This window comes from Fukomys damarensis, unplaced genomic scaffold (genome assembly GCF_012274545.1).
Source record: "Fukomys damarensis isolate Sample0158 unplaced genomic scaffold, DMR_v1.0_HiC HiC_scaffold_1, whole genome shotgun sequence".
In the NCBI taxonomy this organism is placed as follows: domain Eukaryota; kingdom Metazoa; phylum Chordata; class Mammalia; order Rodentia; family Bathyergidae; genus Fukomys; species Fukomys damarensis.
Window position 1 is genome coordinate 47357243 of NW_022900913.1, and position 25423 is coordinate 47382665.

Sequence of the window (25423 nt, forward strand, 5' to 3'; positions counted from 1 at the left end):
TTTTTTTTTTTTTTTTTTTTTTTTTGGTAATGAGGATCAAACTTGGGCCCTTGTGCTTGTGAGGCAGGTGGCGGAACCACTGAGTCAAATCCCATTCCTGGATCTTTATAATCCATATTTTCTCTGTTCAGTGTATAATTCTACCCACAGAATCTGTCTTCAGGTACATTTTGACCAATAGTGTTTTAAAAATACATAATATTATTAGCTTATTAGCAGACTAATTTCTTAAAATTGCTAGATTAACTTGTTTTTTAATCTAAGGTTTGCAGCCTATCTTTCCTCTTAAGTTTTACTGTTAAATTGTTAATATATCCCTAACTTCATTTTCAGATGATACTGAAACATTGAAGGGGCCATTGTAGGATACATTTAACCTGTTTAAAATAGTAAATACTTGGGGCCAGGAATTTAGCTCAGTGGCACCATTACTGCCTCATAAGCACAAGGGTCTTGAGTTCTATCCCCAGTTCCAATACACACACACACACACACACACACACACACACACACACACACGAAGATGGTGGGCCGAAAGACCCTCACACACACACACTTGAAGATGGTGGGCTGAAAGACCCTCAAAATCAGTGTTAAACTTACCTCAAATGTTAAGGAAACTCTTTTGTGATGGGCAATTTAGCTTTTAAAAACTGTAGAGTTGCAAGTGACAGTAAAACAGTCCAAGATATAGGAAATAATGAATTGAAATGATCCATCTGAGTTGCCATAAAGACACAAATTGATAACCAGTCATCCTCCTGAGACAGTCCTGTGATAGAGCTAAAATGTTAATCAAAAAATAGTTTGAGATCATGGAGGTTAACATCCTTTATGGTATGTAATATGATAGTAATGAAAAGACACTGGAAAAGAACATTCTATTGAAAATGTCTTTGGAACTAAATAAAGTAATGATTTCTGAAGTTTATTTTTAAGTTGATTCTTCAAATTAATTGCCTGCTGACATCAGTATTGCAAAGCAGGCAACATCACTATTTCCCTTTATTTAGTTGAATTGTTATTAAAGACCTTAATCCAAAGAGTTCAGTAACACTGCTGCTGTTCACTTGGAAACTTTGGCAATATGGTATTTGCTGAGTATAAATAAAATCTTCAGGTTTACAAAAAGGAATCTGGCCACATTTGGGAGAATTTACTTTTAGTAACTTTGGTAACATGGCCGTGAATGTTAGACTACCTTTATGGCAATTCTTCCCATTTTTATTTCTATTTTCCCCTTTTGCCTCTTTTTCTTATATTATCAGTCATCCTAATTGTTTTTATAAGGAACCTATCTTTCAGTGAAAAAAGAAGTAAGGTTCCTTTTCAAATAATTTTTCTACATAGGGAAGTTGGCATTTTGAAGAATTTTTTAAATGATATAAATTACTTTTACTAATTTAAAAACCACAAATAAATGGTTATATGAAACAAAATACCTTTTCCTCAAGGAAACCTTTACTAATGTTATGGTATGTATCTTTTTTAGTATTCTATTTTCATGTGTAAACATATGATCTGTATGTATTTCATAAATTGGAAATGTTCTACTTTTTGATATACTTGATTTTTCTTAAACATGCTGAATACACTAGCATAGTTCCATGAGCATCAGTGTTTAGATTTATATAATTTCTTTTAATGGTTGACTATTATGGCATTCCATTGGAAGGATCTTCCTCTTGTGCCTCTCTTGAGTAGCAATTTTTCAAGTGTTGTCCACAGACAACTGAGGGTTCTTACAACCCCTTTAAGAGTAATAAATCCACCAGGCATGATGGCACATGACTATAATCCCAGATCTTGGGGGTGCTAAGGCAGGAGGATTGTAAGTTTGAGACCATCTGGGCAACTTGGTGAGACTCTGACTCAATATAACAAATGAAAAGGTCTGAGGATAAAGAGTAGGGGTAAAGAACCTCTGGGTTTAATCCTCTGTACTTCCCCCAAGTATTAAATCATACTCTTGAATTGAAATAATAGTTCTAAGGTGTTATTTGTTTCACCTTATGAACATTTGCACTAGTGATGCAAAAGCAATATTGAGTACCCCTTGCTGGATATAACTCCTGACACTTTGTCCTCACGAAGGCAGTAGTGGCAGGGTGCAGTGAGGCATACCTGTAATGTCAGCACTTGAGAAACTAAGGCAGGAGGAATAAGCCAGACATTTCATAATGTCTGTGATGAAATCATGCAAAACATTATTTTCATTATCTCTACTTTTGATTATGCATCTTCTAAATATTCTTGTCAGAATGAGAATATTTGTGGCAGTGGTTGTCTTGAAGAAAAGTACTTTTGTGACTGAGTTAGCTGAATTAACTGCCTTCTTCCTGAAGCAGCATTTGAATATGAAAGAATGAGAGATAAACATGGTTATTCATATTTTGGTATTTGGGATACATTTTCTTGAAAAGGAAACCTGTCACTCTCCTTAGAGTTTATAGACAATATTTTTTTGTTAGTGCTAAAGTTTGTGCCTTCCAGCAGAAATTAGACTTACAGAAACGTTTTAACCCTATGAGTTTGAGAGCTTCCCAGTATTTTTCACTCGTAATCCATAGTGGTGTTAAGGTTGTGATATTTTGATTGTGAAATGTTTCAACACTTGGAAGACCTGCATAAGTCATTGAAGCAGTAGCTTTGAAGTGACCATTATTGAATATAATTTTTTAAAATCTTTCAAGGATGTGAGATTTCTTCAAAGGGCAAGATAGACCAGTGGATTTTAATGTAACAGAGAATGGAAAGTTACTGAAACTGTTTTAGATTTCATTTTATAACTGACCTTTAAGAAAATACTATATGTGAGTTTGAGTACTTTCAGAGAAGAATATCCACAATGAGCTGCAAATACTTTTAAATACGCCTCCATTTGCCAGCTACATACCTGAGAAACTGGCTTTTCTTGATTTAGTTCAACCAAAACACATAATGTAACAAACTGAATGCAGAAATAAATGTGAGAATCCAGCTGTCATATTTTTTACTAAACATTAGAGATTTGTAAAAAGGTGAAACAATGCAAGTTTTCTAATGATATATTTTTGTTTTGAAAATTTTTTCATAAAAATGTAGTATTTATGTAGACTTTGCTTTGAATGATCATTATTTTCAAATTTTTCTAATTTCTTTTGTAGTAAATATTAACAGAATTAACCGATATGAACAAATGTTTATTGAAGTTACCAACAACTTTGAAGTGTAACATTTTTAAGTACCCTGATTAAGAGCCACTGCTCTTTGAGATTGTTCCCTTGTTTGGGGTTTTTTTATAAGCAATGCTTAAGTAAACATTATTATGTACCTATGTTTTTGTACTTCTACAAGTTTGTCTGTGAGAAAGTTCTTAGAAGTGTATACACTGGACCAAAAGGCTCTGTGGGGAGGGCAGGGGCAATAGTAACAGATATTACTAAATTGCTAATATATGTGCCTAGCAGTCCTGGTCAAGAAGTTCGGTAGGAAGTAGTATATTCTACTTTAATGTGCTTTCTTTTAATTGTGAGTATGGCTAAGCATTTTTTAGATGTTGATAGCTCGTTTATAGTCCTGTATTTAATGAATGGCTTGTTACACACCATTTTTCCACTAGAAAATCTGTTGATTTACATTTATTTTTAATTTTTATTTTTATTAGTACATTTTTGCTGTACATATTATGCTTATTGTGAGTTGGTATATGTACATAACACATCTTAATTCTTTTGTTTTACATTTAAATAAGAATTATCTGACAGACTTTATGTCTAAGAATGGCCATAACAATAGCCACTTCTCATGCTTTGTTATTTGGAGACTTCTCCTCACTGACAAATTGGGTCTGTATTCCTTTTTCTTGAAATTGATCAGTCATACTGATACTTTATGACTTTCAAGTCTTGATTATAATATAACAGTTTCTACCTGGGTCTCTTAGGAATAAATATTCCTTGGAACCCAGCCACCATACTGTAAGGTAGCCTAGGCAAGCATAAGGACCAGCAGTAGGTTCTCTCTTCCTGGTTGAGGTCTCAGATAACAGCCAGCATTGGTTCTGCACACACAAATGGATGATCCTTCTGATAATTCCAGCTTTCAGAGGACTGAGTCACCACCAGTCTTCAAGTCTTCCCCAAATAAAGCCCTACACATCGTGGGGCAGAAACAGTACATTTCACTCTACTTTTCTGAATTCTTGATTCACAGAATTGATGTTTTTTTAGTTGATGTTTTATGCCAACTAGTTTGAAGTAGTTAGTACAAAACAACCAGTAACTTGAATAAGCTATTTATAGATTAAAAAATCACAGCTTTTGCTCAGGCATCTTTTTGCCACCAACTTGTTTTATTTCTGTGGTGCCTGCATGCTTGAAATTATTCTCAATAATCTTTTTTTTTTTCACATTGAGGATTGATCCCAAGGCTGCCACTGCATCACCAGCCTTTTCTTCCTCCCCTCCCCTCCCTTTCCTTCCAGCTTTCTTTTTTTTTGGAAATAGAATTTCTGTAAGTTGCCCAGGCTGAGGTCAATCTTTCCAACCTCCTGCCTCATTAAATGCAGAATGTTTGCATTGTGGTATGTGTGTGCCTCAACACTTGGCTTAAAAACATCATTTCTTGTGTTTTTAAAGTTTGTTTAAAATTTTAATTCATCTAGATTTTTTGATAGATTGAGGATGAGTGCCAGCTTATGTGTTTTTCTTTTCTTCTTTTTTTCTTTTATAGCTAGCTTCTTGTCACAGAGCTAATCAATAGAGTATCTTTCTTCAAGAAAGCCCAGGGCTGGGGATTTAGCTCAGCGGTTCGGTAGCCTGCCTTGCAAGTGCAAGGACCCGAGTTCAATCAATCCCTGATACCCAAAAAAAAAAAAAAAAAAAAAAAAAAAAAAACCAAAGTACATAGTGCTATGTACTTTAACATTCATTAGTGAGGTTTCTGAAGACTTCTGATCAGAACATTCTATGTTAAATAAATTGACTCAATAAACATTTTGTCTAAATATTTATGCTTATTGGAAAATAAAGCAAGAACAGTACTGTTTTAAAGTCAGGAACACAAGACCTTAAAGCTATTTAAGTGCTAACAATTAAGATGTATTTTCCTTTTAGATTATTTCTCATATCAGTCAAATAATACAGCTTTTAAAAGCAGTACCTCAGAACTCATTATGGTATCTGAGCTATATGGTAGGAATCAAAACATTACATATCAAAAACTAAAATGTGCTATTATAGTTCAGAGTGAGATGAAAAAAATATGAGAAAAATGTGCCTGTTGAGGTAAATAGTAATATGTTCACAAATAAATGATCACTTCTGCTAAAAGGGAACTTATTAACTTCTTTACTAAAGAAATCAGTAGCCACTTTATATCATTTTTACATAAATCCTAAGAAGGTAAAATAATCTACAACAGAATTTAAAATAGCTTTGCATAATTCTATCCTATTTTCAGTTTCACATGTGCAGGGTATTGAAGATCATGTTAATAAGTCATCTGGTTTATAGGAAATGTCTCTGAAGTAAAGTACTTTAAAATAAAACATAGAAAAGAGGAAAGCTTTTGTTATAAAAATGACCTCGGTGTTATTTATAACCTTCTTTGAACCACAGTTAATTTCTTTCCTGCAATAAAAAAACTATGAGTTTCAGAATGGCTGTATGTCATTATGTGAATTAAACACAATTATTTTCTAGATACAAACAATAGAAGATGAAAGGTCTTTATTTAATAGTAGTTCTCAACTGAGTGTTAATTTGTGCCCATGAGGACTTACAATATTGTCTGAAGACTTTTTTTTTTTAAACATGGGGCAGGGACATTCTACTGGTTTGAATGGGTAGGAGCTAATGATATTTCTAAACATCTGATAGTTACTTAGGAATGCACTCCCGCAAAAAATCCCAAAGAATTATTCATCCAAAAACATTTAATAGTTCCAAGTTTGAAGAAATCCCAAATTAAGCCAGTTGTATTTTGTTGTAGTTTTGAGATTAGATTTTACAAGTAGTTTTTTTGTTTTGTTTCATTGAGCAATGGGTACTTGTAAGAGTATCATTCAAGAAATATTTATTAGGTGCCTACTGTGTGCCAGAATATCAGCTGGGTTGTGGAGGGCCTTGTAAGCTATATGGTTGAATAATTCCTCCCCTTCCCCAAAGAGGTCCAGTCTTCATCCTTGCAACCTGTAGATAGGTTATATTACATATGTTAAAGAACAAAATTTCAACAAATTGGCTTTTATTAGCTTTTTGTAAACCAGGTGACATTAAGTCTACAAAATAGGAGCTCCTTTGGGAATGGCAGAATAGTTGATTTTTGTAATATGGCTTCAGCTGGAACAAAGAAACTACACAGTATAAAAGCACTTCGGTTAATATCCTGTTACTTTCCTTGTATGAGTTAAAGGAGTGTTGCTTTATTATCATGACATCTCAGATTTACTGGCCCCATTTGATCAGTCGTTATGATTATGTTTTTTTGGGAAACAGCCTGTTTCAACTTCATGTAAATGGCACCAAGCATAAGTGACTCCATTTTCCTTTGGTCTGATCTTTTGGGGCCTAATTGAGGAACTTAGCCCCAAACTAGTCTCCTATAAATTTTACTGAATCTGTGACAAAGTAGATTTAAAGTCGCTTATTGTAAAGGACATTATCCTGGATTATAAAGGTAGGTGCATTTGTAATCACAAGAATCCTTAAAAATGGAGGAGGGAGACAAAAGAATTAGAATAACGCAATATCAGGATTCATCCTGTTCTGGTTGCCTTTGAAAATGGAGTGAGGTAGGTGCCTGTAAGCCAAGGATTGCAGATAGCCATTAGGAACTAGAAAAAGCAAGGAAACAGATTAATACTTCAGAGCTTCCAGAATGGAAGCAGCCCTGCAACACCTTGATTTTTAGCTCCATGAAATGTATTTGGGATTTTTAACCTATAGAACTGTAAGTTAACAAATTTGTATTGTTTTGTGCTGCTAATTTTGTGGTAATGAGTTACAGCAACTAAAGGAAACTGATATGCTGAGGAATTTGGAGTTTATTTGCTAGTTGTAGAGAGCTATCAAAAATTATTAAGAAAAAAACTGTCATGAAGGGAGTGACACGGTGAGATTTGTATTATAGAAAAGGTTATTATGTAGCCATGTTTCACCATTAATTCACTATAACATAACTGCATAAATGACAGTGAGCCATAAATCGTCTGTTATCATTTGAAACTTGATTTTGTATGTACCCTAAATTCCAGAAATATCGTATGTACATTTTCATAGTTACATGCACATTTTGTAGGTAGAAAACTTTGTTTACTGTTTCTTCTCTTTTCCTTCATACCTTAAGTTATAGACAGCCAGACAGATATAGGTGTTTCTCCTTTTTTCTTTAAGAAAACCACTACTAGGCTACCTGATTTTTACACCGTAGGCTTTTATTTCCTTTGAACATTTTCACAAACTCTACAGTTGTTAACCATGCAGCCTTTCCACCACTCCTCAACGTTTATCATCTCTAATAAGCGGTCATGCAGAGAGCCCGCTGCACCAAATGTCCTTATAGAGGTTTTATTCAAATCATTATATATAGATGTTATAAATGCCTTTTACTTTGGTAGACAAAATTGCATTCTATTCAGAAAATCATAATGCATCTTGTCAGAATTTCTCTAAATAAAAGGAAATCTTTTCACTTTGTCATTTTAAAAAATCATAGTCCAGATGTGTATTTAAAAATAGTTTATTTTTTGATTTATTGAGGAAATTTTTAAAAGCAGAACAGAAAACTTTTAGCAAGATAATATTAAGCTAGACGGCATGCTGTAAGTAAGAGGCCTTTATGGCTTTTTCCTATTCCAAATTCTCAGCCTACTCTCCTGGACTCCACTTTACCAGTCACTTAACTGCAGATTAACAGCTTTTGCCCAGTTAATAATGAATGACATAAGATGTGTCCACATACCCATGTAGTTTTTGTGAACCTGAATAACAGGCTTATCTTTTCTTTCTGTCTCTCTCTCTCTCTCTCTTTGCCCCTTTCTCCCTCCTGCTGTCTCCTTCTACCTATCTGCTTTCTCACACATGCAATATTTGTCTCAATTGCAATAAAAATTAGTTGCTTTTTACCATTAATGTAAAAGTTTTTATTGGATGACTGATTTTCCTATTACTTTTCATCTTTCCTCCCTTTTTAAGTATACGTCATATGCAGGAACCACAATTTATTTTATCTTTGAATCCCTGCACTTAGAATTATACCAAGTGAATCCTCAGTAACTTTTCATTGAATTAGGTGCTACTAGTACCAAGTTTTTTAGATCTGTGCTGCAGTAACATGAGATATTGACTGAAATACAATTGGAAATGGATGACCTTTTTTTGGAACTGACCTTTGGTAGTTGTATGAGTTATATGTACCAATTGTCTAATAGTGACTTTGTAATTTGTTCTGATTTCATCTTTTTATCATATCTCTATGAATTTTTTCTTGATCAGAAAGCAATGCTAGCTCTCAGAAGTTGGTGCGAACTCATTTGTAATGTTAAATTCCAAGAGTACTGTAGATACTGGCTACATGTGAACCAAATCTTTCTGTAGATTACTCAGTAGTGGAGGCACGGCAGTGGAGCTCTTTGTTTTGTGCCAAGCCTGCCTACTAAAATAAATAGGCAATTTATTTTAAAATATATGTTCATGAGATCATTACATGTTTTCCAGCAAAGTTAAACCACATAACTAGTATTTCCCTTTCCAGAAGTAGTGAGTTAATTCAGGTGTTAAAAAATGGCAGTTTCTTATCTGCAGATGGTCATGGTGGAAAGTTTCTGTTCTCCCATTCATCCCCATCATATTCTGTCATTTTATAAATGATTGATTTACAATTTGATGAACTGGTGGTACCAATTTTTTAAAGAGATTGAAGGCACTGACTGACTCATTAAACTTTTTCACCTCTATAGATTTTCATTCAACATTTCCTCTTTATAGTACTTACACTTTTCAGTCCTTCATCTGATTGCTTGACCTTATGGAGCATTTTATCAAAAGACTTGAATGTCTTCTCAGATTTGCACAGTGGCCTAGCTTTATTCAGCCACAGAGGCATTGGAGCAATAAGGAGATAGAAACAAGCAGGTGTTTTGTATGGACGTTTCACATTTGAAGTGTTTACATTGCTCAATCTTATTAATAAGCTCATGAACTAAAATAAATGATATTCAGAGCACTCAGCATATCCAAAGATGACATTTAGATTACAAATAGAAATCTCATCTGATCTTCCCCCGCCTTCTTTCTTCATTCTCTACATCACCTCTCTCCATATATAATAGGATCAGCATATTGTAGCATATGCTTAGTTTTATCATGTAGTCTCATACAAAATGAACAAGAATGAATATTAATTATATTTTTGAGAAGGAGTGATGGAATCAGAGGCATTGGGTAGAATACTTACAGATATGTAGCTGACTGCTATTTTCTAATTTAATCACAATGTACATGGCACATCTAAATATCCTATTATACTTTGTTAAATCCTCATTTTACTTTAATAAGATGAAAGGAACACTTTTTATATTATTAATGTAGTTAAAATAATGCAGTTATATATTGAAGTTGTTTTTTATTTTAAAGAGATTGCCCTATTGTTAGGAATTGACAGAAACCAGCCCTTAATTTATTGTTAAAATTGGTTCAGAGTAAAAATACTGTCACAAACCATGTAAAGAATCATCTCAAAAGGCAGCACATTCTTATATGGTTCTAACAATTTTTTGGTACAATATTTATCTTTTCTCCACATTTCCTATTTATGGTATCGTATCATCCCCACAATCTTCCAAATAAACTTGTAACTAAGATTAGCCAGTGATAGTTTTTTGATTCTATTTAGTTGAATCTGAGATGATTTTTAAAAATTAGATGATCTAATGGGTACTTGGTGACAGATCTGAGTAATATAATCAGGAATCCAAATTTTATATATTATATATACTTTATTACTGGAATATGTAAATGTATGTGAAACATTTACAAAAACTGAGCATATTTATTCTCACAAAGGAAGGCAATGTTTCCCCAGAGTAGAAGTAGAACTGTTTCACAACAGTGAAATAAAACAATGTTGAGGAAAATACTGGTCACTTAAAGTTTGTTTAGCAGTATTTTGAAAGGGAATCTTCAAATTTTAACTAGGTGATATATAACAAACATTTTTACATGTAAAAATCATATGAGCACAACTCAGTTATTCATAATCTTAAATCTTTATCAAAGAAAAAATGAAAAGCAAATGAACTCGGAACTTATTTCAAGATGTGAGAGAAAGAAAAGTCAGTTGTAGGAAACTAAAAGTAAAGCATTAAATTTTTATAATGAATTGGGAGCAGAAAACACTAAAATTGATGAGTAAAAGATTTTTATCTTAAAAATATCAGTTAGACAAATCTAGTTGATCTAATCAAAGGATGAGGAAATGAATATAAATATAAAACTTTAAGGATTAGGTCACACAGTCTGACTGACTCTTGATATATTATTGCAGCTCTAAGCTAATAAATGAACAATATTACCAGAATGAAGAATTTTCTAATAAAATATCAATTATCCCCTTCTTCAGTTAACTTAGGTCCAGGTAGACACAGATTTATAACCATGGAATAAGTGTTATATAGCACCCTCTCACCCCTAAATAAAGCCTCTCCATTTTTTGTTTGTTTGAGACAAGGTCTTAGTATGTAGTTCATCTGAACTTGAACTCACTGTATAGCCCAGTTTGGCCTTGAACTCAGAGCAGTCCTCCTGCCTCAGCCTCGGAGTGCCAGGATTACTTAGGCATTTTTAGTAATTTTGATAAGTAATTGTTCGTTATGAGTAGTTTACTGAAATACACAATCACTTTTAAAATTTTGGTTGAAATGTGTTTATGACATCCTTTAGCAGCAGTTTGTCTTCCCTTTCTTTCTTACTCTTTTCCTCCCTCATTCCTTCTCTTTCTTTATACCTTTCTTCCTATCAAATTCTATGAAACTGATGATCCCATAATTGTTCAGCTATTCTAGAACCTAAAAAAAGAATGAAACAGTGTCACAATCAGGATGATAACACTGATAAAGAGTCCAAATACAGAGTATTCCCATCACAAGAATCCCTCCTGTTGCCAATTTCAGTTAAACCTGCTTCCTTCCTGCCTCTGTTCCTTCCTTTTGGTATTTCAGGTGGTTTTCTATTAAAACATGGGAAATTTTTGGTTTTGTATATGAGATTAAATTTTTTAAATCTTACTGAGTTTATTGATGCTTTTTAAGAATACAGTACAGTTACATTCATCATTGGGATCTTGTACCCTTACGTGACAGATCTTGGTTCTCATTTTTTTTCCCATTCCCCTGCCCTCCTTTCACCCCCTCCACCCTCCTCTATTTACAGACTTTGCTTCCATTTTTCCTTTTCTCAAAGATTTTGTTTCCATTTTTTCCTTTTTCTTGTCCCTTAGGAAGAAAATGGCTAAAGTGCGAAGAGTAGGGGAAAGGAAATAATGGATATGAGATTAAATTTTATTTAATACATTTTGTATGTCTGTTTGGTACTGAGGATTGAACCCAGGCCTTTGCACTGAGCCCTTTGTATTTTTTATTTTGAGAGAAAGCCTTGCTTTTTTGCCCCAGCTAGGTTTGAACTTTGATCTTCCTGCTTCTTTCTCCCAAAGTACTGGGATGTAAGCATGTGACACTGGGTATAGAAAGCCAGTTCCTATGTGTCCAGTCCCTAATACCTTCCTGGGTAAGAGGAGACTCCGTGCTTCCCAGGTGATTTCTATTGATCCTGTTATGGGATAAGTAGATCAAATTCTTGTCACAGCCTAGGACTGGGTGTGGGGCAGTTTTCTCTGTAATGTTTAGCAGAAGTAGACCAATTATTATCTAAAGGTTTTCTCTTCATGAGCTGTCCCTTTCCTGGTCTTTTGTTTTGAGAGAGCAGACTTTTGTTGGAGCTTTTTGGCTGTGCTCTTGGCCATTTCCAGGTTTCTGGCTATTTAAGTTCCAAGCATGGACATATGAGGCCAGGAGAAAGCTGGGCTTAGGTGCTGAAGTAGAGTTCTGAGGTGTTGGAAGTCTCAATTGCTAGTCACCTTCCCTGTGGCTTTCAGAATCCTCTTCAGTTTATTCGTATATGATACCCAGAGTTTTTTATTTGTGCATAATGAGAATTAGAAAAAATATTTTACTGTGTTATTTTGGAAGTGAAAATTTCCATCACATCTACCTTTTGTGTATATTTCATTTGTTCCAACAGCAGATACAGAATTTACTTCATATTATTAGAAAACTAATTACTTTCTCAAGAACATACTGTCTGGAGCCAGGCATGGAAGTACACACCTCAATCCCTGAATTCCACGAGATTGAAGCAGAAAGGTTGCCAGTTTTTGATTACCAGTGGGTAACTCTTAGTGAGACCCTGTCTCATTGAATGGATAAGGATGTAGCTCCATGTGAAGGCCTTGGGTTCATCCGTAGGGAGAATAATGGGGTGGCGTGTGCCTGGTAAACTAGTAGGCATTCTCTAGTTTTTCACAGTGAAATCAAATAAAGTTTATTATAAGTTTTGAGGTCATTTTTTTGTACAAAGATAATAGTTAAGTTATTTGAAAATATCAGAGACTTCAATTTCTTATTTCTGGTGATTGTAGGTACCATTACAGCTACAGATCATTAGTTGGAAGGACTTGGTGAACTTTAATTTCATGCTCAACTTCTTAGTACTCATAGCACATAGTTTGTTACAGGTAAATCCTGATATTTAAAAAGACCTGTATACTCTTTAGTGAAAAGTCTGATTTTTAGTAGTTAAAATAATATTGACCATTAGTGCGTGTTGAGAACACTTTATTTTTTTTCTTTATTTTTTTCTTAAATAATTGAATTTATTGGTACATTTTAGGGATACAGGACAGTTACATTCATTGTTGGGATCTTGTACCTCTACATGACAGATCTTGGTTCTCATTTTTTCCCCTTGTCCCTGCCCTCCCTTCACCCCCTCCTCCCCTCCTCATTTACAAACACTTTATTTCCATCTTTTCACTTTCTCACATATTTTTATTAGTCCATGTTTGCAGTATATGATGATTACATTCATGATGGGAAGTTGGTACACACACACACATTTAAATTGTTTTTTTCTTCCCCTTCTCTCCTTCCATCTTTTGTTCCTCTTCCCCTTTGCAAAAGATCAGGAGAGCATGTAGTTTTAGATGTTTATTTTCAGTTTCTATACATTTTGTAGAATGATGTTGTCAGCCTTGTGGACCCAAGTCTTGGTGCCTGAAATTCTTTTTTGTGTTTTTCTACCTGTCTTCCAGAGAAATAAGTATTGGTATTATTCCTTTCCTTGGATTTTCCCAGATCTCAATCATATAAGGGGTTTAGTTTCAATTTCTTACACCTGTATTTCTGCCTCTCCAGTTGTATTTTCTATTTGTGATCATTATTTTAAAATCTGTTCATGGTGCTCACATAGCAATTGTGTTTGTAAGTCAGCTATATTGGGCACAAAAACTGTAATCATCCTAAGGAGATTTCAAGACTATTGTGTTGAAATGTCCTCTAGCATGTGCTCCTTTTCGAATGCTTACTTCTAGAATTTGATGCTTTAATGGATGAATTCTCTGTTCTTGAGAAACTGGGCTAATCAGAACAATTTACGTTCAGTAGGCCCTAAAAAATTTAGGTTGGACTAGTTAAATAAAATTTTTTCTCCTGAGACTTTTCCCCCCACACTACTGAGTCTGAATTGAACTTTGCACTGAACTACACTACAGACCCATCTTATCTTATCCTTTCCTTCCTTCCTTTTTTCTTTTTTCAGTAGGATCTAAGTTTCTAAGTTGTCCAGGCTGAGCTAGAACTTGTCCCGTCTCTGCCTACAGAGTAGTAGAGATTATAGTCTATAGCACCTTGCCTGCATACTATTTTAGAATCCTCTGTAAAAGGAGAGGCAGAAACAATTTCATTATTGAGGAAAAGATTACAAAGAATATAGTAAGTTACATGTAAGAGGAATTTACCTTGCTTCTCTGACACAGTCTGGCTCCTCTCTGTATCCCACAGCTGGCCCTGAAGGACCCTGTGCACACAGTGTCACTGCAGCAGTTCATCTACGAGAAACTCAAGGCACAGCAGGAGGTCCTGGGAGAACAAGGCTTCCAGTCTCTCATGGAAACAGTGGACACAGAGATTGTCACCCAGCTGCAAGAGTTTTTGCAAGGATTCTAAGAGCACATGCCACATGACCATCAACTTTCTGAGACAAGCTGAATAACCCAATCTGTCAACTGTTTGTGCAAGCCTGCTGAAATGAAAGGTCACTTATGTATGAAGATGAAACAGAGACACACACTTTTTTTTTTACTATAAAATATAAAGATAAAAATGTAAATTCCATATAACTAAAATCACAGACCTATTCCTCAGAAGAATTTAATTTTATATTTATAAAGGGGCCCTGTGTTTAGTAGAGGTGTAGTAATTGACAGTAGCTACTTAATTTCCTGTTAAGAGAAGGTACTTCGATTATCTTTTAATCATGTACTCTGGAAAAGATGAAGGTTAATGTCTGAGATGTTTTTCTGTAACCAAATTTAGTTAAAATTGGCTGCTTTGTCTTTTCTTCAGCTGATGAAACAAGTTGAAAAATGGACAAAGCTGTTTAGATGATTCCATTAAAGAAATGCGTGCACCAGGCAAAAATATATAAATAGTGACAAATATACATTCCCAAGATTATCTTGCAACGGAGTTGTGTTCATCCTGACAGAGAAAACATATTTTATTAGACAAATTTATTTTCATTCTAGTAATCTGGCATTTTTTTCTTGTTTTATATTCAGTAAAGACATTTAGTCCGTAAGTATACATTATAAGGCCACAAACCTGTAGTACCAGGTGAGAGACCTATGTCCTTTTCGTGTTTATTCCTAAAAGCCAGAAGCCCTGTGAGTACTGCGCTTCTCCCAGTGCCCTGTGCTGTGTCAGTCCACATGCTGTAGTGGCTGTTCAGCACTTGTCCACCTCAGGTCCCTCAATTAGCGATGCATCAGGGCCTCAGAAGACTGGCAGCAGTCCCCAGGTTGCCAACACTGGTATAACTAGTCTTCCTTCCTTATTCCTCCATCAAGCAGTACATAAAATGGGGAAAAGGACAAAATAAAGCCTTACTTTGTTGTATTTGCCATTTATTGTAAGGAATCTTTAAAGCATTTTTTTAGAAAATACAAGCAAGGTTGGAAACTATCTTATCTTTCTATAGAAAGTTGGGTACAATATGTAACTGAGAAACCCACTGTCCCTTTGTAAGCTGTAGAACTCAAAATGTCTGGGAATATTTGATGTTTTCAGCAAGGAAAGAAAATATGGTCCAAATTAAATTTTCCAAAGATACTTCACCTTGGACTGATTTGTATGATTATGTTTTTTGCCTCAATCAAAAAGAAAATCATAAAAATTGCCAGTGAATTATAGGGGGAGATTTTCTTCTATACAGTGGACCATCAGGTTCCACCCAACCTGATGTATGAGCAAGTTGGGTTATGACTGGAATTTTAGTTTTCACTTATGAGCAAAATCTTGAGTTACAACCCGAATGCCAGCTGCTTATGCTTCCATATGGTTTCAGATACAGAATTAACCCTTAAAGAGTTCTGTAAAATGCTTTAAAAATTTATGTATCTTGAATTTTTTTGTGCTCAAGATATACAGTGTTGTTGATAGAACTCTGTTCATGAGTACAACTTTACAGCAAATACATTGTGTCTTGGTCACACAGTTCAGCCTGTTGTGGCTCCTATTCAAGGTTTCCATTGAATGAATATATTTCTATTTGATTGATTTTATATTTAAGAGTTTGTGCCCACCTCTGACCAGAGCCCCTATGACCAACAGTAACATTTTGAAGTTTTATCATAAATTGAACTCTCGAGTATTTTTAGAGAAAAACATCATTACATGCTAAAATACTTCTATAATTATTCTTGAAAAATCTTCCCTTTTTGATCTTTATTCGTTTATCCAACTAGTATCTGTTGAGTTCTTGGTTTTGCCTTAATGCTTTCTACTTGCCTTCGGAGGTAGGGCAGGGTACCTACTTTCATGAAGTTGTACAGTTCAGGAGTCACACAAACTTGCCAACAAGCCATAAGAAAATGGAATTTCTGATGGAAGTGCAGGGTGCTGGGGAAGGAGACTGTGTACAAAAGAAACTGGTGCCATCACTGGCTTATTTAGGAGCCATTTAAAGCTTGCTCTCAAAAGGCATAATTTGGTAAGGTTATTTAAAAGTAAATGGCACTGTACTCAAACTGGGAGCTCCATAGTCAACAGTTACTTGAAATCACTAACATACAAAGTCATCACGTGAGTTTTTCATATAGTTGGCTCTCTGTAGCTTCACTAATTCCTGTTCTGTGAATTAAAGCATAAGTTCACTTAAGGTTTTGGTCTTCTACAAGCCTTCTGAGCCCCAAATGACTTAAAATTTAAGATCATTGGAGAAATAATGAAAGACAAAAATGTATGTTATGTAAAACAAAAATATTTTTTCTTCCCCTTTAGAAAATAATTTTAATCTACAGAAACATTGAAAGAAATAATAAAGTGCTGCCCAGTCTACCTTGCAGATAGGACATAAGAACTAGTATTCAGCTGTGTGTGGTGGCACATGCCTGTAATCACAGCACTCAGGAGGCTGAGGCAGGAGGATTGCCATGAATTCAGGGTCAGCCTGAACAAAACATGATTGTCTCAAAAAACAAACACATCAAAAAAGTGCTAGCACTCATCCCCTAGTACCTCAGCATACATTTAAGAATGACATTCTGCTATATATCCATGCCACAGTGCCACTTAATACCCAAGAATATCTGAAAAAGAAAAGTCCAAATTTTCTCAACTATCTGAAAAATGTCATTGTATACTGCCCATCTATACATTGTACAGTGGTTACCTCAGTTCATGAACTTAATTCATTCCACGATTCTGGAAAAGATAGCCACAATGGTGTTCATATGGGAAAGATGACTGCAGTTGTACTGGTCATTTGATGCAGAGTCGGCAAACAAAAAATTTTGCTAAATGCTTCTGTTTGTAAACCAAATTGTTCACAAACAGTAGCACTTGTGAATGGAAGTACCACTGTATTTGGCTGTTTGACTTTTAAATATAGAATTGTTTTTTCATTTTCATTGGTTAATTTGAAGAATTCAAGGTGAGTATACAGTTTTTCTTATTGCAGAATTTTCTAATTTCCTCATAATTCTATGAGGAAGCACATCATGTTATGCATTTTCTATTGATGCTAAGTGGTTAAGGTAGTATTACAATCTTACCAGTGTTTTTTATTTACTTGAGTCATCTCTGACCAGCACCACCTTGCCTATATAGTCATTTACACATCTTCTCCAATTTTATTTAAGTCTGGAAAAATAGTATGACTGAACTATGGAAAAGATGTGTTGGACATGATGCAAGTTTCATCAGCTTTGTTTCTGAAACTCACAACCCTTAGCTAAGAGTCATACTGTCAACCCCAACTTGTTTTTTGTTACGTGGATCTTTGTAAATGTATATCCTGAACTCACACAGCACCGAAGGCAGAACATTGGTTTTCTCAATACTAAAACACTGGTTGGATTTGGCAAGGTAAAGAGCCAAATATGCAGTAATGCTTATCTTATTAGTGAAATTCATATTTGGATTGGGTTCAAAAATGCAGGAACATGCGAGCATTTATAGAGCATTTTTTGTCTTGTGGTTTAGCATGGGAAGTAGTACATCAGTTGGCAAAATGAAGAGAGTAATCATTTCCTCAAATGTGAAGCTTTGATCTTGGTAACAGGACTGAGATCGGAAAAAGAAGCTTAACGTCACTTTTTTTCCCTTAAGAAACTTCATTCTGTTCCATCCCCAAATTACTTGGAATTGGTGTCCTATAACAGCAGTGAGAAATCATGTAGCTGTAGAATTTAAGCTTCTGTACAGCTTTGGGCTGTCTGTCTGAGTTGAGCTTCACAGCCTTGCTTGAGATCATTACCCTGATGGCTTCGAAAGGTTTACAGCCATTGGTCTGAGTTTTGGTTTTTACCTCTCTTAGCCTGAGGAATTCCTTATATAGTCTGAAGCACTTGGATGAAATTCAAAACTGAGAATTGTTGCTCATGTTTTATCTTGAATTTTTCCTTAAAGTATAACAGGGAAAGAATCCTTGATTAGCCAGAGATCTTTAACAAGCAAGATGTTTCTCTTTGCTCCTATTCATGCCTGTATCCAACTCATTTGAACCTATCTGTTCATTTAGTGAGGCATGCTTGAAAATTGTCTAATCCAGGAAGGAATATATTGATGTATGGTCATCTAGCCTTTTTTCCTTCAAAGTGAAACTTTGAACTTTATGCCATATTAACTTCCTGGTAAAAAATAGGAGTTGCTATGTAGAAACTGCTTGACCAGGTATGATTCCAGGGAGGCTTACAGCATTTCTGTGTACCACCAGGCAGATAATTTTAAATTGGAAAATAGGCCTTTGACTAGAATAATTTTGGGGGATTTTTTATTGCAAGGGTTAGGGCAGGAAAGACTGGAATGAAAGATTGTGAAGAGAACTACAGGTAAGCTTTTAGTTTTAATCGCTTTCATGTGAAGTGAGACTGGCTTCTCACTGCAAAATGAGCAGGTCATTTCCACAATGCTCTCAGCCCCAAAGTGGCCTGTTTTTCTTTTTTAACACTGAAATTTAAGATGATTTTCAAGAGCAAAACTTTTTGATTGACAGGAAATTTGTATTTCATAAAAAGTGTTCACTGAGCTCAGAAGTATATTGACAGCCAGCTGGGAAAGGAATGTCTGTTGACAGAGCTCAAGGTAATCTCAAACTAATTATGAGCTCTATTTAGTCAATGAAGCCAGCTTGGTTTATTTTTTGGATTGAAGTGCACATGTTCTGTGCTGTCTCTGCAGTGAAATCAATACCATGAGATGGCCTATTTCTTTCAGCCTTTCTTTACTTAGAGCACAATGCATGGAGCAATGCTGAATGGGGTGGGCAAAGCCAATATTTTATTATATCTCCTGTATGTAAGTCAACGCATGGTTTGAATATGAAAACCTAAACTTACTGAAATAATAGATTAGGAAGTTGATTATTTAAAAAGTTGCATTGTACCTGTCCTGTGGAAAGGCTATTCCTCGTAATCACATTGACTAAAGAAAAGGTACACTGTGTTTCATTATTATTACTGTTGTTTTCAGTAATAGAATTTCAGAACAGGAAGGAGATCAGAGAAAGATGATTTATTCTGTCCGTATTATTTCACAGACAAAGAAACAAGGCCCAAAGAGGTAAGGCCTACACTGTGCATCCCTGAAACCTGCTCTCATGTTTTCAATTATACTTATTTTTTAAAAGTTTATTGTTAATTTAAATATACAGTATGCTTTTTAATTAATCTAAATCTTCCTTTTAAAAAACATGATTTGAGGCCAAGGAGATAGACTACATAGGTTTAAATAAACCATGTTTTGCCAGCTCTTCCTACCTGATTGCTTTTCCTATGGTCAGAGCAGTACAGAAATCTGACTCAGAGTTTCAAGATATTAAAAGAGATAAAAAATTGAGTTTCCTTGGCTCCTTTCTACCTGTCTTTATTTCTTCTTTTATACACCCAAGTTCCTGACCTATAATCATTTTTTTCAATTTTTATTAGTACATGTTTGTAGTACATAATGATTAGACTTATTTTGGGGAGTTGGTATCTGTACATAACATCGTAATTCTGTTTTCATCCCTTCCTCCCCACTCCCTTTATCTGTTGGCCATTTCCAAAAACACTGTCTCCTGATTCCCTACTATTGGTCTTTTATCTTACTCTTTATTTGTGCTTTGGGTTTCTTGTAGAACAAATCATGCAGTATTTAAGCTTCTTTAATTATTTATTTCACTTAACATTATTGTCTCAAGGTATATTCATTTTGCTACAAATAATTCAAGCTTATCTTTCTTTATGGTAAGAGTAGTACTCCATTGTATACAGATACCACATTGTCTTTATCCATTCATCTGCTGATGGACATAAAACTTCTGCTATAGACATGGGTATGCATGTATCATTGTAATATGATCTACGCTTTTATCTCTTTGGAAAGATACCTAGAAGGGGAATTTCTGGGTCACATGAAGCTTCTATTTTTAGTTTCTTTGTTTTAGTACTGGAATCAGGCTCAGGACCTTGCACTTGTCATGCAGGTGTGGTGCCACTGAGCTGTATCCCCAGCCCTATTTTGGTTTTTTAAAGGAATCATTATACTGATGTCTATAATGATTATACTAACTTACAATCCAATCCCACAATGGTGGAAAGGTTCTTTTTCTTCCATAACCTCACCAACATTTGTTATTATATGATTTCTTGATGGTAGCCATTATTTCTGGAATAAGATGGAACCTCAGTGTTACTTTAATTTGAATTTCTCTAATGGCTAGAGAGGTTGAACTTTTTTTCTTGTATTCATTTACCATTTGTAAATCTTACAAAAAGTAAAATATTCATTTTAGTTGCCCATTTTTTTATTGGATCTTTTATTTTGGGGAGTTTTAATTTTTAGGGTTTATTTTTTAGATGTTTATATATTCTCTCTGTTGGAGGAATAGCTGGCAAAAATGGTTTTCTTTTCACTCTCTTGGCTTTTCACTCTCTTGGCATTTTAATTTCATATAATCTCATTTGTTTGGCTGGGGATTTAGCTCAGTGGTTCTGGTGCCTGCCTCAACAGTGCAAGGTCCCCTGAGTTCAATCCCCAGTACCCCCCGAGTCTTACTTGTTGATTTTTTTTTTTGCTTATCATCTTTATTGAAGTTATACAAAAAGCATCCCCAAAAGTGAAAAAATAGATTATATACAGAAACACCTTCCTCTGGGAAAAAGTTTCTGTTCCCTTTCTCAACATGCAGTGGTTTCATCTGCAGCACCAACCTCTACTTTCCCCTCCACTGTGGTCCAGCTGTCAGCCTGTTTGTCAGCTTGGAAGACAAACAAGGAGCTTGGGCATAAGTGACTGGTTTAAGCCGATCTATTTTACACAAGCAGAAGGAAGTGAACACAGGCCCCCACTTCACTGGTTCTTCCTCCCTACTCAGAGCAATTGCTGTAATAGGATACATTATATGGAAAAGAGCCAGCAGAAATGAGTAAGTCTTGCTAATGATTCAAACGCTTTCTCATACATTCCTTAGAGGACCTGTAGTGCATGACAATGATATGCCTATCTACCGTACTATAACCTGTTATCTGCACAGCTGTTGTTCTATGAGGGCTGCATTCAAGCAATCCAAATAGGCTCACAATGAGGAGCACACATTGGGGAAGAGTGGTTTCCCCAGGCCCTGAGAACAAGGGGATGAGGCAAGAAGCCAAGTCTACTTACCTGCCAGTTAACTACCCACCTCCATGCTTTCCAGAACTTCATTTCCACTAGGCACAGCTTCCCCACTGCCTCCGTTGACTTCTGGTTCTTTGGCTTTCTTTGCATCATCCTTCCAGGGACTCTCTTCCTCTGGTTTCCTCTTCTTTCCACCAAGGTGGGAAGTATCAGTCACACAGTTTGATGAGGAAGCACCATCTGTGTTGTTCTACTAGCAGTTAAGGAGACTGAAGAGCCTCCCCTACTAGGAGTGAAACCTGAAGGACAGTTCTCCACTAGAGTAGCTTTCAGCACCAAGTCAGCTACATTTCAACTACTTGGAGCCTCCTTTGCATCTTCTGTCTTCTCTGATTTCAGGTAGCAGTTCCTTCAACTCAGTTTCTTTCCCATATTCAGTAAATGATCCTTCAGCCTCCTTTATCTGCTCATTTAGTACAGCCATCCTCTTCTTGATGACTTCAGTAGACTTGCTATACTGTGCCACTCCCTTGTCATACTGAGAGTTGTATCCATAGGCCAAGCCCAGCTAGCACTGAGCCTCCTTGTAAGGAGATCATCATGGGCTTCTAAGTACTGTTCCTGCAGAGTCAGGCAGGCCTGGAACTCCTCCACAGGCCAGATGTAATTCTCAGATTCAACACTACTCCAAGTTTAAGATGTGCCTGCACAGTATAAAGCTAGGCTTTTTTTTTGTTTCTTGCCTTTTAAAAATTATCTTAGCTAAATCCAGCATAAACCAGGCAAGCTCTAGGTTCCCAATGTCCTTTTCACTTTCTTGAAGAAACCTGTTTTAAAGAATGGATTCATTTTATGTTTCTTCAGCCTTGTCATTTTCTTTATTCTGTTCTTCTGAACTTCCAGTTTCTTCACCTTCTTTCATCTGTTGTTCTCTCTCGGGTCTCTTCATTAGCAGCTATCTTAGCTTTGTCTTCAGGTGCTTTCCTTATAGTCCTCTGGGCTACTGGTTTCAACCCCATCACCAGCTGTCTCAGACTCTTCTATAGGCAGCTTAATATCCTCCTGGCTAGGAACCAGCTTGACCCTGACCTTCTCTAGACCTGAGTCACCTTTTGTTTCTGTCAGTGTTTCTGCAGAAATCTGTGCTTCAACAGGAGTCTGATTTCCTGCAGCTGACAGTCCACTAATTAGACTTCCTGAGGGAGAACTGTAGCTTCCTGCTCTGGCTTTTCAGACTTCTGATCCAACCCTGATGCTAAGGCCTCCATGGCCTCTGGCCTCCCCACTAGTGAGTTTTCAAAAGAAAGGGGCACCTCTTGCTCTAGCAGTTGCTCGTGCAAGCCTTTTCTTGCTCATTTTCAGAGGCAACTACCTGTCCCTCTGGCTCATCCCCACCCACATCCACTGGCTTGACTGTCAGATCTACAGGCTCTGCTTCTACCTCGGCTGCAGTGCCTTGCTTCTCCAGAGTCACAATGGAATCTTCTTTTGGCTTCTCCTTTATGCTCAGGTCTTCCTGACCTTTTTCTCTGCATTCTTCTTTTTGGATGTCAGTTCCAAAAATAGATTTTCCTTCCTCCGTGCCTGGCGCTTTCTGTTCTGGCTTTCCTGGTAGTGACCTCAGCTTCATCCAGTCCTTCTGGTCCTGCTGTTCCTTTTGACTCTTTCAGAGGTTTCATTTAGCTGATTTGGAGTCAATTCAACTGTTTCCTCCAGCTTCTCTTTAGACTCACTTATATCCGTATCTTCTGTTCCACCCTTCTCCATTTCACTCTTCTGTTCCAAATCAGTTTCTGGCTTTGCCAGAGACTTGCCTTCTGTTTTTCTGTGTGTTTGTTTGTTTTGTTGTTACTGTTGCCAGCTTTTTCTCCCATGGCGTCATAAACCTGTTCTCTCAATCTTCCCTTGTTTTTTCATCTATGTTATCATTGTTTTCAACTACAGAATCATCATCTGTTTTTTTCTCCTTCCACATGTACACCTTCCACGGCATTTCCCAACACACCATTCTCCATTTTTTTCCAATTCCAAAATGACTTCCCATAGAAAAAGAACTGTTAAGTTAACCGTTTCTCCATACTTCTTACCTAAGACTGGCTGCTTCCTGGAATGCATCGACAGCTGCTGGAATATCTCCTATCACCAGATATTTCTTCCCCAACCCTAATAGCTTCTTAGTTTCATTATCCACATCCAGACTTTCCACTTTATCTGAAGAGGTAGAAGGGGCCGGAGCATCTTCAATTTTGTTGGTGGAAACTAGCTCCATGGCAATGGCAGCTGTGGCTATGGGCTCTGTGGCCATCATTCCCCTGAGGCGGTGAGCCAGTGGGCGGAAATGAGTCTGTGAGGAAAACAGAAGGAAATTGGGGCACCAGAATCTTACTCGGGGACAGAAAATGACAGATTGGAGACCCCACATGGCTAGAGTTCTCTTCATTTGTTGATTCTTTTTTCCCCCCCTTTCCCAATCTTATCTTTATTGGTTTGCCTAGAGCCACATAATTTTGGCACACTTGAATTTGCAAACCTTGAAAAAAATGTTTAAAAAACACCAAAACACCACATACAAACACATTTTATCTATACTTAACATCTCACATACAGCTGTAAGCAAATATAAATGAAACTACCAAAATTGAAGGGGAAAAATTCCAGGAAAAGGAAAAAAACATTCCTATAGGATTGGTGGTATATAGCTCAGTGGTAGAGTCTGCTTATGCCTGAGGCCCTGGGTTCAATCCACAGCACCACCAAACAGCTCCCAAAAAGCAAAACCACAAACATTCTAGTAGTCTCATGGCATAATTAAGGTTCTGTAAAAAGCTGAATTCGGCTGTCTATATTTAATTATATGCTTTGTATTTACTAAGAAGCCAAGAATATATAATTTCTCAGACTTTAATACTTTTACACTGAGAGAATTCCAAGAGATTTCAAAATGGGTAATGATCTAGATCCACTTAAAATACCTTTTGAACAGGGAAGCAAAGTAGTAAGTTAGAGAAAACAATGATCAAATACTTCGCTTCCAGTAACTACTCCAGAAAAGTAACCAAGAAGTATTGACACTGTGGCTAGAATAGACAAGACATTTCCCAAGTTTTATGCTCTAAATTTCCTAAATATATAGCTATTAGGCACATGCCATGCAACTACTGAGGCTAGAAAAATATGTTAGCATTTTATAAAACCCCTCACAAGTATAATCCCAACCAAGACTACTTAGTGACTTAGCAAGATCCAGTCTCAAAAATTTAAAAAGGGATAGGGATGTAGCTTCAGTACAAAGACCCTGCATTCAAACCCTGGTACTGGAAACAAGAAAACTTTCAACTTTTAAACAGTATTTCTACTCATTAATGTTTCAGTAACTGTTTGACAATACATTACAAGTAACAATGAAGCAAGATTAAATTTTCGAGTTGTCTCAAGTTGTTATTTTCTTCTTAACGTGACACTTAAAATAGAGAATTCAGCAGAATAGGTTTGAAAGTTAAGGCTCTCTAAATTCTAAAGACTAAAACTAAAGGCACAGAATATAATCTTCATGACACTTAAAAGCTAAGATTAAAACAAAACAAAACAAAACCCTACTTCATCCCCACATCTTTTGCCAACCACTCCCTCCCCAAAGAGTATGGTATTTTAAATTCAAACTACTGGTAAGGAGTGACACAGAAATTCCATCAATGAGCACTTGGTATGCTTTCCACATAAATGTCCATGGTCTGCACTGAGCACCACTGGTAGACTACAGGCCAGTCGAATATTTTCAGAAGACTTGGTCGTGACCTTTTCTATTCACCCTTCAGCCCCACAGGTTCAGACTGGACTCTCCTCTTCTTTGAGGTCTCCTGTGCCTTTCTGCTCTGGAGATGCTGCTGCTTTAGTTACTTGTTTTGACTTCGCATCAAAATGTGTACTGGTCTCCACCTCTTTTCCTGCAGTTTTCTGCTTCTCTGCTTTTTTCTTCTTGATGCCCATACCAATGAAGAGATAGACACCTAC

At 36.1% G+C, this 25423-nt stretch overlaps 1 protein-coding gene and 1 pseudogene across 6 annotated transcripts in view; one reads left to right on the top strand and one right to left on the bottom strand.

The window, feature by feature from the left end:
- Window positions 1-16394, top strand: part of Ipo11 (importin 11) — a 181151-nt gene extending 164757 nt beyond the window's left edge. For 4 of the 6 annotated variants that reach the window (XM_010637222.3, XM_010637223.3, XM_010637220.3 and 1 more), the window contains one exon: window positions 14096-16394. In XM_010637222.3, coding sequence (XP_010635524.1) covers window positions 14096-14260 — 165 coding nt within the window. In that variant the 3' untranslated portion in view covers window positions 14261-16394. The remainder of the gene's footprint in view (window positions 1-14095) is intronic. The other 2 variants (XM_010637225.2, XM_010637221.3) reach the window with 1 other exon arrangement.
- A 5070-nt stretch (window positions 16395-21464) lies between these two features.
- Window positions 21465-23717, bottom strand: LOC104871359 (annotated as a pseudogene).
- Window positions 23718-25423: the final 1706 nt, after the last annotated feature.